The sequence below is a fragment of the Morchella sextelata genome (assembly GCF_020137385.1).
Source record: "Morchella sextelata strain SCLS chromosome Unknown scls_13, whole genome shotgun sequence".
In the NCBI taxonomy this organism is placed as follows: Eukaryota; Fungi; Ascomycota; class Pezizomycetes; order Pezizales; family Morchellaceae; genus Morchella; species Morchella sextelata.
The window spans coordinates 575027-587654 of NW_025408628.1; the positions used below are offsets into that span (position 1 = coordinate 575027).

The 12628-nt window shown below is 46.5% G+C and overlaps 4 protein-coding genes across 4 annotated transcripts; 1 reads left to right on the plus strand and 3 right to left on the minus strand.

Moving 5' to 3' along the window:
- Positions 1 to 3041: 3041 nt before the first annotated feature.
- On the plus strand, positions 3042 to 4053 carry H6S33_002530 (uncharacterized protein; the record flags this gene model as incomplete). The annotated part of the gene is made up of 4 exons (XM_044833877.1): positions 3042 to 3396; positions 3460 to 3712; positions 3770 to 3965; positions 4024 to 4053. The coding sequence occupies 4 exons, from the start codon at positions 3042 to 3044 to the stop codon at positions 4051 to 4053; spliced, it is 834 nt and encodes a 277-aa protein (XP_044692691.1).
- A 606-nt stretch (positions 4054 to 4659) lies between these two features.
- H6S33_002531 (uncharacterized protein) lies at positions 4660 to 5649 on the minus strand (the record flags this gene model as incomplete). Its single annotated transcript, XM_044833878.1, has 4 exons — positions 4660 to 4685; positions 4748 to 4970; positions 5099 to 5553; positions 5619 to 5649. The coding sequence occupies 4 exons, from the start codon at positions 5647 to 5649 to the stop codon at positions 4660 to 4662; spliced, it is 735 nt and encodes a 244-aa protein (XP_044692692.1).
- A 1151-nt stretch (positions 5650 to 6800) lies between these two features.
- On the minus strand, positions 6801 to 8332 carry H6S33_002532 (uncharacterized protein; the record flags this gene model as incomplete). The annotated part of the gene is made up of 5 exons (XM_044833879.1): positions 6801 to 7123; positions 7179 to 7576; positions 7643 to 8026; positions 8077 to 8172; positions 8238 to 8332. The coding sequence occupies 5 exons, from the start codon at positions 8330 to 8332 to the stop codon at positions 6801 to 6803; spliced, it is 1296 nt and encodes a 431-aa protein (XP_044692693.1).
- A 1432-nt stretch (positions 8333 to 9764) lies between these two features.
- H6S33_002533 (uncharacterized protein) lies at positions 9765 to 11221 on the minus strand (the record flags this gene model as incomplete). Its single annotated transcript, XM_044833880.1, has 2 exons — positions 9765 to 10734; positions 10800 to 11221. The coding sequence occupies 2 exons, from the start codon at positions 11219 to 11221 to the stop codon at positions 9765 to 9767; spliced, it is 1392 nt and encodes a 463-aa protein (XP_044692694.1).
- Between the last annotated feature and the right edge of the window lie 1407 nt (positions 11222 to 12628).

Genomic DNA, 12628 nt, shown 5'->3' on the forward strand with positions numbered 1-12628 from the left:
CACTGATTGGTCTACGTAAATGTATATCAATATTAATTTAGTACATGTATTAATTGAGACTTGAATTACTCGGATACAACTATCCCCACAAAGCTCCCATAAATAACATTATTTGTGAAAGATACATGTACATGTATTTACGACAGTACAACGCCAATAGAATTGAATATCAGTACAAAATTTTCAACTTATGCATGTAATTGTACCTACATGCCGGTACTTTCTGTGGGCACATCTGGTATGGTATGCGGTTGCTAGCGCTATATCATTCTTTGCTGTACTCTAAACCCTTGCATCAACCAATAAGAGGCACATGCAGGTACCGCTAGTCCACTTCCTCTGCCTAGGCCTCCGACGCGTCCTAATTTCTACTAAAAATTTTAGTATTTGAACACATGAGTACATGTACATCGACGTCGCGACATAAATACAACAAAACCTATCATAATTCCACCCCCACGGTAGCCAAACTTTGCTGGAAGTATTGTAGGGATGGAATTTAGAGAGAGGTATTTGTTAGCAAAACACAAGTTCCGTTCCCTCCGAACGCTGGAAGTTTGGTAGGGATGGAATTTCGAGAGGGTGGAATTATGATAGGTTTCTCTGTATATAACTTTGGATTACAGAGAAGTCAACATCAGTAAATGGAAAAAAAAATCCATTTGAAAGATATATATATAATTCTCAATTTCCGAAGGTTCGGGCCATATTATATTAGCCCTGTAAATGAATTTTTAACTGTTACTACCAGATTCGTCCTTTTCAAAAACTCACAAACTTATCAATCAATTATGAAATCGGAACAGAAAAAGACTACGATTCTTCACCGAGAACCTCGCCATTGTTATCTTTCAAACAGCGTTTTGTTTTTCATCCAACTGAGATATATATATATATATATACAATCTCCAAAGACGTCGGGTTCCGTATATAATCGTTCGATGAGTGCATGATGCAATTTTCACTTCTACCGGCAGCTATTCTGTTATTCTGATTTTTCATAACTATCACCTATCATCTATAACGGCATTGACTGCAGACAATATTACTACGCCCCTAAACGTCTCGCGCGGGCATTGAAAGTCTGACCATCAATAGGAAATCCGTTGAAACACTAAGTTACCTATAATATATGTATGTGATATCGTTTGAAAGCCTTCTCGCGGAACTTAGTAAACCCATTATTCCACAGGCTAGTAATTAGTGCTCGTCGACATATCGTAAAGAGGGGACAGCCCATCGGTTCTATATTCAAGACGGCGGTCGATGATTGATTCATCAAATGAACCGGCCAATATCAGTACTCTATCACAAAATATTAGCGGGTTTGATCGTATATGTCAACTACATACCGGGAGTGGGCCTGTCATACCTACTATATATATCAAGAGAAGCGTGGGAAATGAGTAAATAATAGGCCTAGAGTATATTTTCTATCAATATAATTATTATCCCTTTAATTAAGCCCCGGGACCTCAAGACTCTTTTAATACCTTGGCGAAATTCACAATACCTATAAGTCACAGGAAGAAATATGATAAGATCCATCAGGTCCATATCATATCACCCTCTTCTCGTCCCGTGCCCATCGTTAGGACAGCCATCACAGTTTTTCGATACTGAGTTGATAATGGCCAAACGGTATTCATGAGGTCTCCACTAGATGGTGGGATCCGGGAGTTGGCCAAAAGGCCAAGTATATGTAGCTAGGACAAGTATATGTAGTAAGCTGAGTTGATCTGATGCCTGAACTCCTCCCATATGCTATCAGCTAGCTACATGTATATTATACGGCTTTCCCCAATTGGCCAAGGTAAATGTACAGCATAGATTAGAACCCCTGATATTATGGCTGCATATGTGCCTAAATGAATTAAAAAAAAATTAACCAAACGCGCGCTATATAGCGGATATTAAACTCGGCGCCCCATATTCACCCAGCTTCACCTTTAAGAGAGGGTGACGCACAAGTTAACAGCTATGCGGTAAAAACTACATATGCTTAATTAAATCCCCTATGACCTAGATCTTCTTCTGATAATAACATCCATTGAAAATTGCAAGAAGGAGCTACTCCTGAGTTGAACAACTCTATCAGCTTTAACCGCTGTGCACGTGCCGGAGTTGACTGAGCCACAGCTTGGGAGTAACTCATCATTTAGGACATTCGAGCTCGAAAATGCATGTAATGACAAAAGGGCCAAATATTTTCAGGAGGCTATCACGATCCGTTAGGTGCCTTCGTGCATGTACATACATGTATGTCGCAGCATGTATAAGTTAGTACATGTTCCCTGATTAGCTGAGGTCATTAATGTTGCGGACCAGAGCTAGCTAGTAGGCCCTTTGCGCAAAAGACTCCAGTTCCAAATCCCGGTAACCTGATTGGCGCTGATCCTCCCATCAACCAATCATACAAGTAGAATTTGGAGCCAGCGCCTCTGTCTGCGCAAAGGTCCTAGTATATATGTAAAGTAATTCGTGGTGTCGGGAAACAAAAATCAATCTGTAAGCTGACTTCCTACATACATGTAGTTAAGGGTTTTCATAGACCCGGGTCGCTTCTAGAAACTCAGTTCCTAGGCTTCGCCCAAATTGAATTTTGGATGGGTGTCTGGGCCGAGTGATGACTCCATGAAGCAGAAACCTTGGGCCTAGCGCCTGCACCCCAGTGACGACACACGGCCCCCGGTAGCACACGCACCAATCACAACAATGCCGTTAGCAACCTACCCCGCCAAGCGCCCTCCTCCCCCGGGAGTCTCCTTCATTAGCTAAGCAGCGCAACCCGATTCCCGAGGTTGAAAGGGATTTGATTTTCCGTGGGCATCGATACAATCACGAGCCCCTCCAAACCTCTTGGAAACGCCGCTCGCCGCACTTCACCTCTTCTTCCTCTTCCTTTCCCATCCCATCTTCCCTTTTATTCGCCTCCAAGGGAACTTATAAGCAACCTCACCTATCCCTGCGGAATTCAATTTGCCTCTGGCAGCTTATATCTAGATACACCTTACTAGTCCACCAATTCCACTCACTTTATCATGTCCGCCTCAATTCTCTCGCGCACAGCCCTGCGCGCCTCCTCTTCAGTCGTCCGCCCCACCGCCGTCCGCACTCTTGCCTCCGTAGCAACCTCACAAAGCGCCCCCGCCGAGAAGAAAGCCAATATCAAGAAGTTTGAGATTTACCGATGGAATCCCGATACGCCCGAGAAGAAGCCATTCATGCAGACATACGAGCTCGATCTCAATCAGACTGGACCCATGGTACTGGATGCGCTCATTAGGTTGAAGAATGAGGTTGACCCTACATTGACCTTCAGACGAAGCTGCAGAGAGGGTATTTGCGGGAGTTGTGCTATGAACATCCAGGGTAGCAACACCCTGGCCTGTCTATGTAAGTTTAACCACCACCCCCGGGTCACCCCGGTCAGGAACGAGTGATGGCTGATGAGTTTAGGCCGCATTGATACTTCGACCAGCGCTCCCGTCAAGATCTACCCGCTCCCCCACACATACGTCGTCAAGGATCTAGTGCCCGACTTGACACAGTTCTACAAGCAATACAAGTCCATCAAGCCGTACTTGCAGCGCAAGACTGCCGCCGAAGACGGAAAGGAGAACCGCCAGTCTATTGCTGACCGTAAGAAACTCGATGGATTGTACGAGTGCATTCTGTGCGCCTGCTGTTCTACCTCTTGCCCATCATACTGGTAAGCTTCCTTCTCTCTTCCCCCTTTTCTCCGGTTAGATACTAACAGAACTGCTAGGTGGAACTCATCTGACTACCTCGGACCTGCCGTTCTCCTTCAATCCTACCGCTGGATCGCCGATTCAAGAGACGAGTTCAAGGCTGAGAGGAAGATGGCTTTGGAGAACGAGATGAGTTTGTATAGATGTCACACCATCATGAACTGCGCCAGGACTTGTCCCAAGGGTCTGAACCCGGGTCTGGCCATTGCTAACGTAAATACACTCATTTCCCCGTACTTCTAGCTTGGTGGATGCTAACTATTGCGAACAGCTCAAGAAGGAATTGGCGTTCGGTTCATAGATATGACGATGTGTAGATTTGGTTTTGGCGCTTGGGAGCGACGGGCGGTAGTGCTGTTTTTTTTTTTTTTTTCTGAATGCTATTAAACGCATGGCTCAAGAATTAAGAGCTTAAAAAACAAAAAGGACCGACTATTATTGAACAGAGAGGACTGCGATTCCATGAGCTTTTTTTTTTTTTTTTTTCTGTATATGGGTGGATGGATAGGGCAGGATAGCCGGATGTAACAACCCGGTTAATGTCATGTTTCTTTCCTTCTTTAGAGCAATCGAGTGTGCTTTATATTTGGACCTCTTTTTTTCTTTTTCTTACTATTTTTGGTTTCCTTCACCATTTTGCACTCGTCTGTTTCGTTTCGTTTCACGGCCATCCATATCCATGTACGTATCCTAGTGAAGAAAAATAAAGAGAAAAAAAATTAAAAGACATCACAACGGCAAGTTCTACAGCATAGTTAGATAAAAGAAACCCCATTTTAGTTTTTTCCTTTGCAACTTCACATTTCAATACACATGCCTGCTTGCTTATTCTTTACACTCAAAAAATTCTATATTCCCATCGGAGTGAGGTGGGTGTCCGAAAAAAAGCTATCTCCACATAAACCCTCTAGGCCTTTCCGGCAGCGATAATTCCTATCACACAATTAGTTGCCATTAACCTCCACAAACTCGGGCACACGATGAGAATAACGTACTCTCAACCTCAGCAACGCTCTGCTGCAGAATCTGCTGGAGGGTTTTAGGGTTCTCGAGCTCCTTCTTGACCTTGGCAATCAAGGTCTCGGCGAGCTCCTTCTGCTCGCGCTGCTTCACCTGAGCCTCGTAGCGGACCCAGGAGTCGAGGACTGACTTGGCCTCAGACACGAAGGTGGTCTTCTGTTCGAGCTCAAAGGCCTTGGCCTCGAGTTGAGCGGTTTCCTATCCCTCCCATCAGCAAATCAATCCATCCAATATATGCCCCCCCCCCCCCCCCCCCTCTTTCCATATCCGTCTCAATTCATCCATTGATTGAATCCCCGCCCCACATATCCCCACCCAGTACGCACCTTGGAAACGGCGAACAAGTCCCTTGTAACCTCCACAACAGTTCCCATCTGTCCAACGCTCTCAATCCTGTCCTTCACAGCCTTGGTGTGGTCCGCCCTGGCGCTGTTCAAGATGTCCCTAATCTTGGCGACCTGTGTGTCGGCCCATTCCTTGTAGAGAGGCCCTCCGTACTTGGCGATCGCAGTGAAGACACTCAAAAGACAGAAGGCGACGATGGTCTCCTCATTGACGACGTAGAGTTCGTTAGAGATGGCCCAAATGCTGACACCGGCGGCCGAGGAGAGAATGGCGGTCTTGCTGATAAGGGAGCTGCCGGGGAGCGAGTCGAGGATTGATTGGGCCTTTGTCTTTGGATCCACGGGAGCCGGGGGAGTGGTGGACTGGAAGCGGACGGATGGGGTGGCCACGGCCAGACGAGGGAGGAGGGAAGTGGTGGGTCGGAGGCGGGCAGCACCTGTGCGGGGTTTGGGGGTTAATATCCACATTTTGCTTCCATCGGCGGGGGTGCGGGAGGCTTACCCGAGAGAGATTTGGCCAACCGCATAGACATTGTGATCGGTAACGGGGGGGGGTGAGACAATTGCTTGTGTTGAGGGGAGATGGGGAGGTTTTTTGCTACGGCGATGGTTGATTTTGTTTTCCGGGTGATGAAACGACGTCGGGAATTGTCGCCGCCCGAGAATTATCAAATCAGGCTTGGGGTGGAGGGTTCAGGGTTAGGGTGAGTGGGCAGGGGTGAGGGAGTTCACTTGGTTCCGAGGTTATTGCGACTATCACTCGGTCGAAGGCACTGAAAGGACAATTTCTGCAATATACGGTAACAGTGAAAATTCCATATTAGCAGCACGGTCCATTCAGTCATCAGCGTTCCATATTTAATCGAGGAATTTTTACATGTTCGGAAGCAGGCATGGAGATCTAAACCACCAAAAAACAGCATGAGAAGGACTCCGTGGACTTAGTAGTAATAATAAACCTGATAAAGAGAAAATTCGAATGTTATAGAGGCCCGGTTATTTTAGTGACTTTACTGGAGGCTATATCAAGCGCATATGGCTTCTTTTCCATTAGTTCTAAGCAAGAGCTCTTTCCAGAAACATCCCCAAATTGCATGTTGGCAGTTTACGATGTCCAGTCGAATCATGGCTGGTTGCCGTGACTTTCTATGATGTAACTTTATCGATTCTTTTCATCTATGTAAGAATTATCCCACCTGCGTAGTTCCCAGACATGTCCCAGCATCAATTTACATTATGTGCAACGAAGACCGCCAAAATACATCTATACTTCCCTCGTCCCAGCGAAAGAGATAACAAGTAGAGAAATACGCAGCCGTGAGTACTGATAGCCACCAATTGAGAGAAGTTCTCCCTCGACGAAAGAAAATTAAGAACGAGTAAAATATGCCTGACCCTAGCTTTTCATTTAGTCCTTATTGTCCCTTCCGAAAGTAAAATCGGATCCAAAGATGATAAATATCTCATCGACACGCCTTCATACCCATCTATAAGCTTCTGGTGAGCATTGTCCAGGGGAAAGTCCAAAGCAATAGCTGCTTTCTCTCCCCTGTATTCTCTCATGTTCAAATCTTTGGGTCACTCACCCACCCAAACTCCCACATGTCTGTATAAATAGTAAAAGAGATATAAAAAAAAAATAAAACGTACCGCCCGGAGACTGAAAAGGGAAGGTTAACTTCGACTATACATCTTCGAAATCTGCCTCCTCATCTGAGTCATCCTCCTCCTCTTCTGGCTCTGCCAGCTTTTGTTTCTTTTGCGCCGGCGCAGTCGAAGAATCATCATCTGAATCGTCTGCACTCTTGGTGCCCCCATTTCCATTCCCATTCTTTGAGAGGGCAGCTGCGGCAGCTGCCACTGGCGGGGTTGCGGCATTACTATTAACGACGTCTTCAAATGCGTCTTCTTCCTCTTCATCATCGTCATCATCGTCTTCTTCTTCCTGTTCTTCCGCTTCTTCTTTCGCCTTTTGTGCGGCAAGTGCAGCGTAGTATTCCGCGATTGCTGTAGGTTGTCAATACAATTTTAACACAAGACACAGAGATAGAGAAGACAGTACCATCTGCCTGCACCCCATTCGCCCCTTCCGCTGCAGCCGCCTTCTTCTCTTCCTCTTCTCTTGATTTTGCAGCAATTCCAATTCCGTCCAGCGCCCTAGCCTCTTTTTCGGCGGCTTCTTTTGCACCTGCCGTAGTGATGGCTGTAGGATCAACTGTAGACTGTGTATGCCATACCGGCAGTGCGTTCTTCTCGGCCTGCATCTGCTTCTTGGCTTGCTCTGCCGCCAACTCTGCGGCGGTTTTGTCGGAGGTGGAGGTAATGTTGATCTCGAGAGATGTAGTTGCGTTGGCACGGGAAGTTGATGTTGATTTGCCACTGTTTGTCGGAATCGAAGAGAGCTGGTTCTTGTCGCGGGGTACGGGTACGGAGTTTGCAATAGCGGTATCAAAGTCGTTTCTAAAAATTCACTGTTAAGAACCCCCATAAAGGTGCGAAAAGGTGAATGTGCGCAGAGATACATACGCCGGGACCACCACATCATCAATCATTTTCAACAGCTCAATGATTTTCTTCATCTGTTCCATCAATCTCCCCAAACGCTCCTGACTCGTTTTTACTTCAACACTATCGTCATCGTCTACCAATCCTGTAGAGCACCGGTCACACACAAACATCCCGTCATCGTCCCTATCCAGTGATACTGCGTCGAGTACCGAGAACCGTTTTTGACAGCGCGGACACACATATCCCTTGGTGTCGGCGTCCTTATTCATTTTCTTCTCTACCTCTTTCACAACGCCATGCATTCGAAATTTGCACGCATCTATCGTCCCCCGAAATTCAACGTAGTAGTAGGTACGGTTCACCGGGCGCTGTTGTCCCTCCTTGGTCTCGGGACGGGTATGTCTACATTCTTCAGCTACCCTGGAGCCACTCGGAATCTCTGGGAAACATACACATTGAGCATGCGATCTTCTTTTAGTTTTCCGCAAAGCTTGTGAAGATCCTTTGTCTGCAGGCCAAGTAGTCTCGCCAGCTCATCGTCGCGGACTCTACAGAAATCAGTAATTTACTCCCCCGAAACCCCACCCCCCGTAGCTATACTCAGTGGACATACGCGTTGTGTATCATGAGCGCATCCACGACCAAAATGTGCTTCGTGTCATAGAACGCGCGCGCAACGCATTTGACAAGCGATTTCGCGGTATCCATCGCGACCGGTTTCGAGTATTGGTTTGTTTAGGGCTGCGTGGTATGTGGTGAGGGTAATCAAGCGAGCGAGTAGACAGGTGACAGCTTCTTTATCCTATTTCTATTCCGTTCAGGAGAATGGCGTACGTGATGGGCGATGTATGTCGACGGCTAAGGTATGGGGGGCTGTATCTGTCTGTGTCTGGAAGAAGAGTTGTGTCGAGTCGAGAGGCTCTGTTGGTTGTTACGGGTGTCCGCGTCGCTGGGCCCGGAAAAAAGAAATGACGAATAAGGACCTCCGGGTTCTGGATCTGTGTTGTGGTTTTCTATTTTTTCAAACGGGGGAGATCCCTGTCTGCATATGTATGTAGGCACACTTCTATGATGTGCGAGCCTCGAATGAATGGAGGGTGCGAGGGGCTAGCTTCAGGCTTTTGTTTGTGTCAGAAATGTTTGTTTCCTTTGTTTGCGGGATCGATCACGAGTGCTTGGATGGCGATTTGCATGATCGCACAATGCGGGCTGCCACTCTGCATCGTACTTTGCTGTCCACAGCCTGTGGTCAAACAGCGCTGTGCTGGTCAAACATGACGTGCTCCTTGGTGTATGTTTATTGCATCTACTCTAGAGTACACCTTCGGCCCTGAGTTTTGAGTGCCTCCTTGGCGGATCGGTGGATACACGTGGTGACAAATGAGGATTTAGAGACCGAGTGATATTTGATGAAGTATCGATTGTTCCTGGCCGATAAACTGACATCATATAACAAGAAATCACTCATCACAGGAACGGAAAGCTGCCAATCAAATCAGGCAAAACATTAGATTGGTATTTACTTCTCCCATATCATAACAACTGGAAAACTCAGATAACACTGTCGTACGTGATTACTTCTAAAAAAGAAAATCCTGCGGTGATACTCTCAATGCCAACAAATCGTGGTCAAAGTCCAAGTAAGTCCAGGCTTAAAAAGAACAAAAGAATTCCTAGAAATGTTACGACAATAAAAGTAGTACTTGAGATAAAGTCCTGACAGCACAAAAACTCCAACAGCGGCAAGATTCAATTTTTGGGAAAAGAAAAGGAAGTAAAAAGAAAACCTATAAAAGTACTAAAAAGGATTTTTAGAGTAAAACTACAAGGGCGACAAAGGTTAAAGTGGGAAAAATAATATGACGAAAAGCGAGATGGAAGAGAGAAAAAAAAAAAAAAAAGAGAAAAAAAACCTCCCGGCCCTAGACAAACCCTCGTTTTTCAATCAAGATCGTTCTGTAAATCCTTCATAAGACAAAGGAAATGTGAGTATAAAAGGAATAGGCGAAAAGAGATTCCCCCAGATACAAATGAGAAACACCCAGTGTAGAAGAAAGATTGTGATCTTTTTAGCCTTAGCCTCTGAAAGTTCCGCTTATCGTTTGGTAACTTTCATGAGTGGTATAAAATGGAGAGACGTTTACTCATTTCGAGGTCTCTTGTTGGGATGAGGATTATGGGAATCCCACTGTCCTTGGTTTCCACCCTGCGGTCCTCCAGGGAAAAACGCCGGGTTGAAATGAGGCGCCGGAAAGCCACCAGGTCCTGCTGCAGTTGGATAGGTGGTAAGTGAACGCGCACCGGTTTGGAATCCTTGACTGTTATACATACCCATACCGGTAGGGTTGAAACCGCCCATTCCCATTGGATTGAACATCGCGCCCATGTCGCCGCCGCCCATCTGGCCACCCATGGCTCCACCCATCCCACCCATGTTGTTTCCCATTCCCATACCGCCGCCCATGTTACCGCCCATACCTGGCATTCCTCCTGCCATCATACCGTTGGGCCCCATACCCCTACCACCACGCATACCACCTGCACCTCTCATCTGGTTCATGCCGCCACGAGGAGGGAAGTTGCCCCCACCCTGAAAGTTTCCGCCGCCAAATTGCTGCATAGGCATTCCCTGTGCGCCAAAGCCGGTCATCGGGGCTTGGAACCCTTGCTGCGGGGAGCCTTGCGGGGCTCCAACGGGTCCACCGAAACCACCGCCGCCGCGATTACCCATAAATCCTCCACCCCCCATGTTTCCACGGGCACCTCCAAATCCTCCACGGTTACCACCTCTAAAGTTTCCACCTCCCCCTGCATTCATACCTCCACCTGTATTCATACTTACGGGGGGCATGTTCGGAGGGGCAGAATGTCCTGAACGGTCATTACCGGCGCCGCTGCTGCTATTTCCTCCTCTACCACCTTGGAACCCATCACGAGGCCTATCACGTTGAGGAGCATCTTTAGGCAAGGTGCGGAATGGATTAACAGCAGGATTTGTATACGAGACAGTATGACGCTTGCCCATGTAAGCGGGTTGATTCCCACCAGCCTCGATTTTGAGCTTGACGGCGGCCGCTGCTTGGGGCGAGGTAAATTCGACGAAGGCGACCCTAATAAAGAGAGATGGATGTCAGTGTGATAATTATAAATAAAGGCTTTCAGGATCATAACATACCCCTTAGATTTTCCATTCACTTTGTGCTCGCTAAAAGTGATGTCTTTAAGTTCCTCCTCACAGCCACACTGGTTAACCCAACCACGAATGTCATCATCAGTAGTCCACCAATGCAAGTCAGCGATATACAAGGCGCTGGTTGCCGTTGGGTCATATGGCCTGTCGTCTGGGACCTTTCTTTTTTGCTTCTGCTGGGTACTCTCCTCTTCTTTCACGTTATTTGAATTACCGGAGTTATCACCGTCACCAGCGGCAGAGCCCATGTTCGTATCCTCACCAGCGGGCTCAGTTTTAACTTCGGTTGAATCGCCCTGGTTACCAGGATCATCGAGTAGTAACTCGTCATCCTCCTTCTTGAACGCTGTAGTGGGTTCATCGGGATTGAGGTCCCCGTAAATATCGATGTCGAAATCGTCGGCCATTTTGATACGGGTGAATTCACGAAATATGTGCGAAGTATAGACTGTTTTGTTTCTTTAGGTGATTTGCTCTGCTTCCAAATTTCTCTTTTTCTTGCTCTGTCAAGGAACAAGTTACAGGAGGGTCTGTACAATTCATCTCGTAAATCAGCTTCCAAGAAGACATTGCAAGGTGAAATAGGCAGATTTCAGCATAGAAAGCAAAACAACGCGTAAGAATGAAGACAAAGTCTAGCAAAGCAGAGCGAGCAAAGAACAGGGGAGTAAAAGGAAGGCCAAACGTCAGAAAATAAAAGCAAAATCTCGCTGTCAAAATCCACGCCCAGGCTGGGTTCACCGCAACCCAAGCCTATACAGAACAAAAAGGGTGGTGATACGTACACTGCCGAAAGTGTGAATACTAGCTTGCTTCTGTCTATATCTCTCTCTCGTAGCACAGGATAGTCTTTTGCTCACTCGCTTGCTTGTTACACCAAGAAATGATCTTTATATCCCCAGCAAAAATGATTGTTTTCCCTCACAGGCGAGGATACAAGACTTGTCAGTGTGCTGCACCAGCGACAACAAGAGAATAAAGAAACAGAATGTCGTCTCAGTTCAAAAACAGAAGAGAAATAATTTGTCCACAATCAGACCCCGATAGTACTCGATGATGCGAGTCTTGAGTAGGAAGGCTGGTGAAGCTGGAGTGAGTCGCGTCTTCCTGGATCGATTGATGGAAGATAACGAATAGAAGTTACAAATCAAGGAAGGAGGTGGATGAAGAGGAACCTTAAGGAGGAGGAGGAGGGGGACAAGGAGCGGATGAGCAGATGGGAAAGGAGTTGAAATGGGAGTACGCGAGCAAAGAGACGCACACAGCTGGGGGAGAGGACGGGTGAAGGAGGGTGACGAAGATCCGGGTTTGACCAGGCTGGGAAAGCTATGCACCCTAAACCCTTCTTGGTACGTTTTGCCCGCCACCGTCAACTGTGTCACCACCCAAACAGCGTCCAAAAAAAGCCATGGAAACGATACATAGTATTAGTTGGCGTGATTTGCGTGTGTAGGTACCGGCATTTCCATTGAATATTATCAGTTTGTATTGCTGTTCCCTGCATGCATGAAAACAAAATAGTATACATACATACACATTTGTTGTTTTCATGCGATGACATGACAGAAACTCTAAATGATTGCCTGATGAGGTTATCCATCGTCTCCAAATCAAGGAAGGAGGGGGTCTATGTTTTCGAAGGTTTCACTGTGCACTACATGTATTTACAGTGTGCATATGAGTGTTAAAACAATGAATTAACCGCATTATGTGAGCTTTAATTAAGTTTCTATTAGAGCTGTCATATAGTAGGTTCTTTATTTCTCCATTTATATATTGACCTGAAAATTTGGGAAAGGGCGGTTGCCAAAACG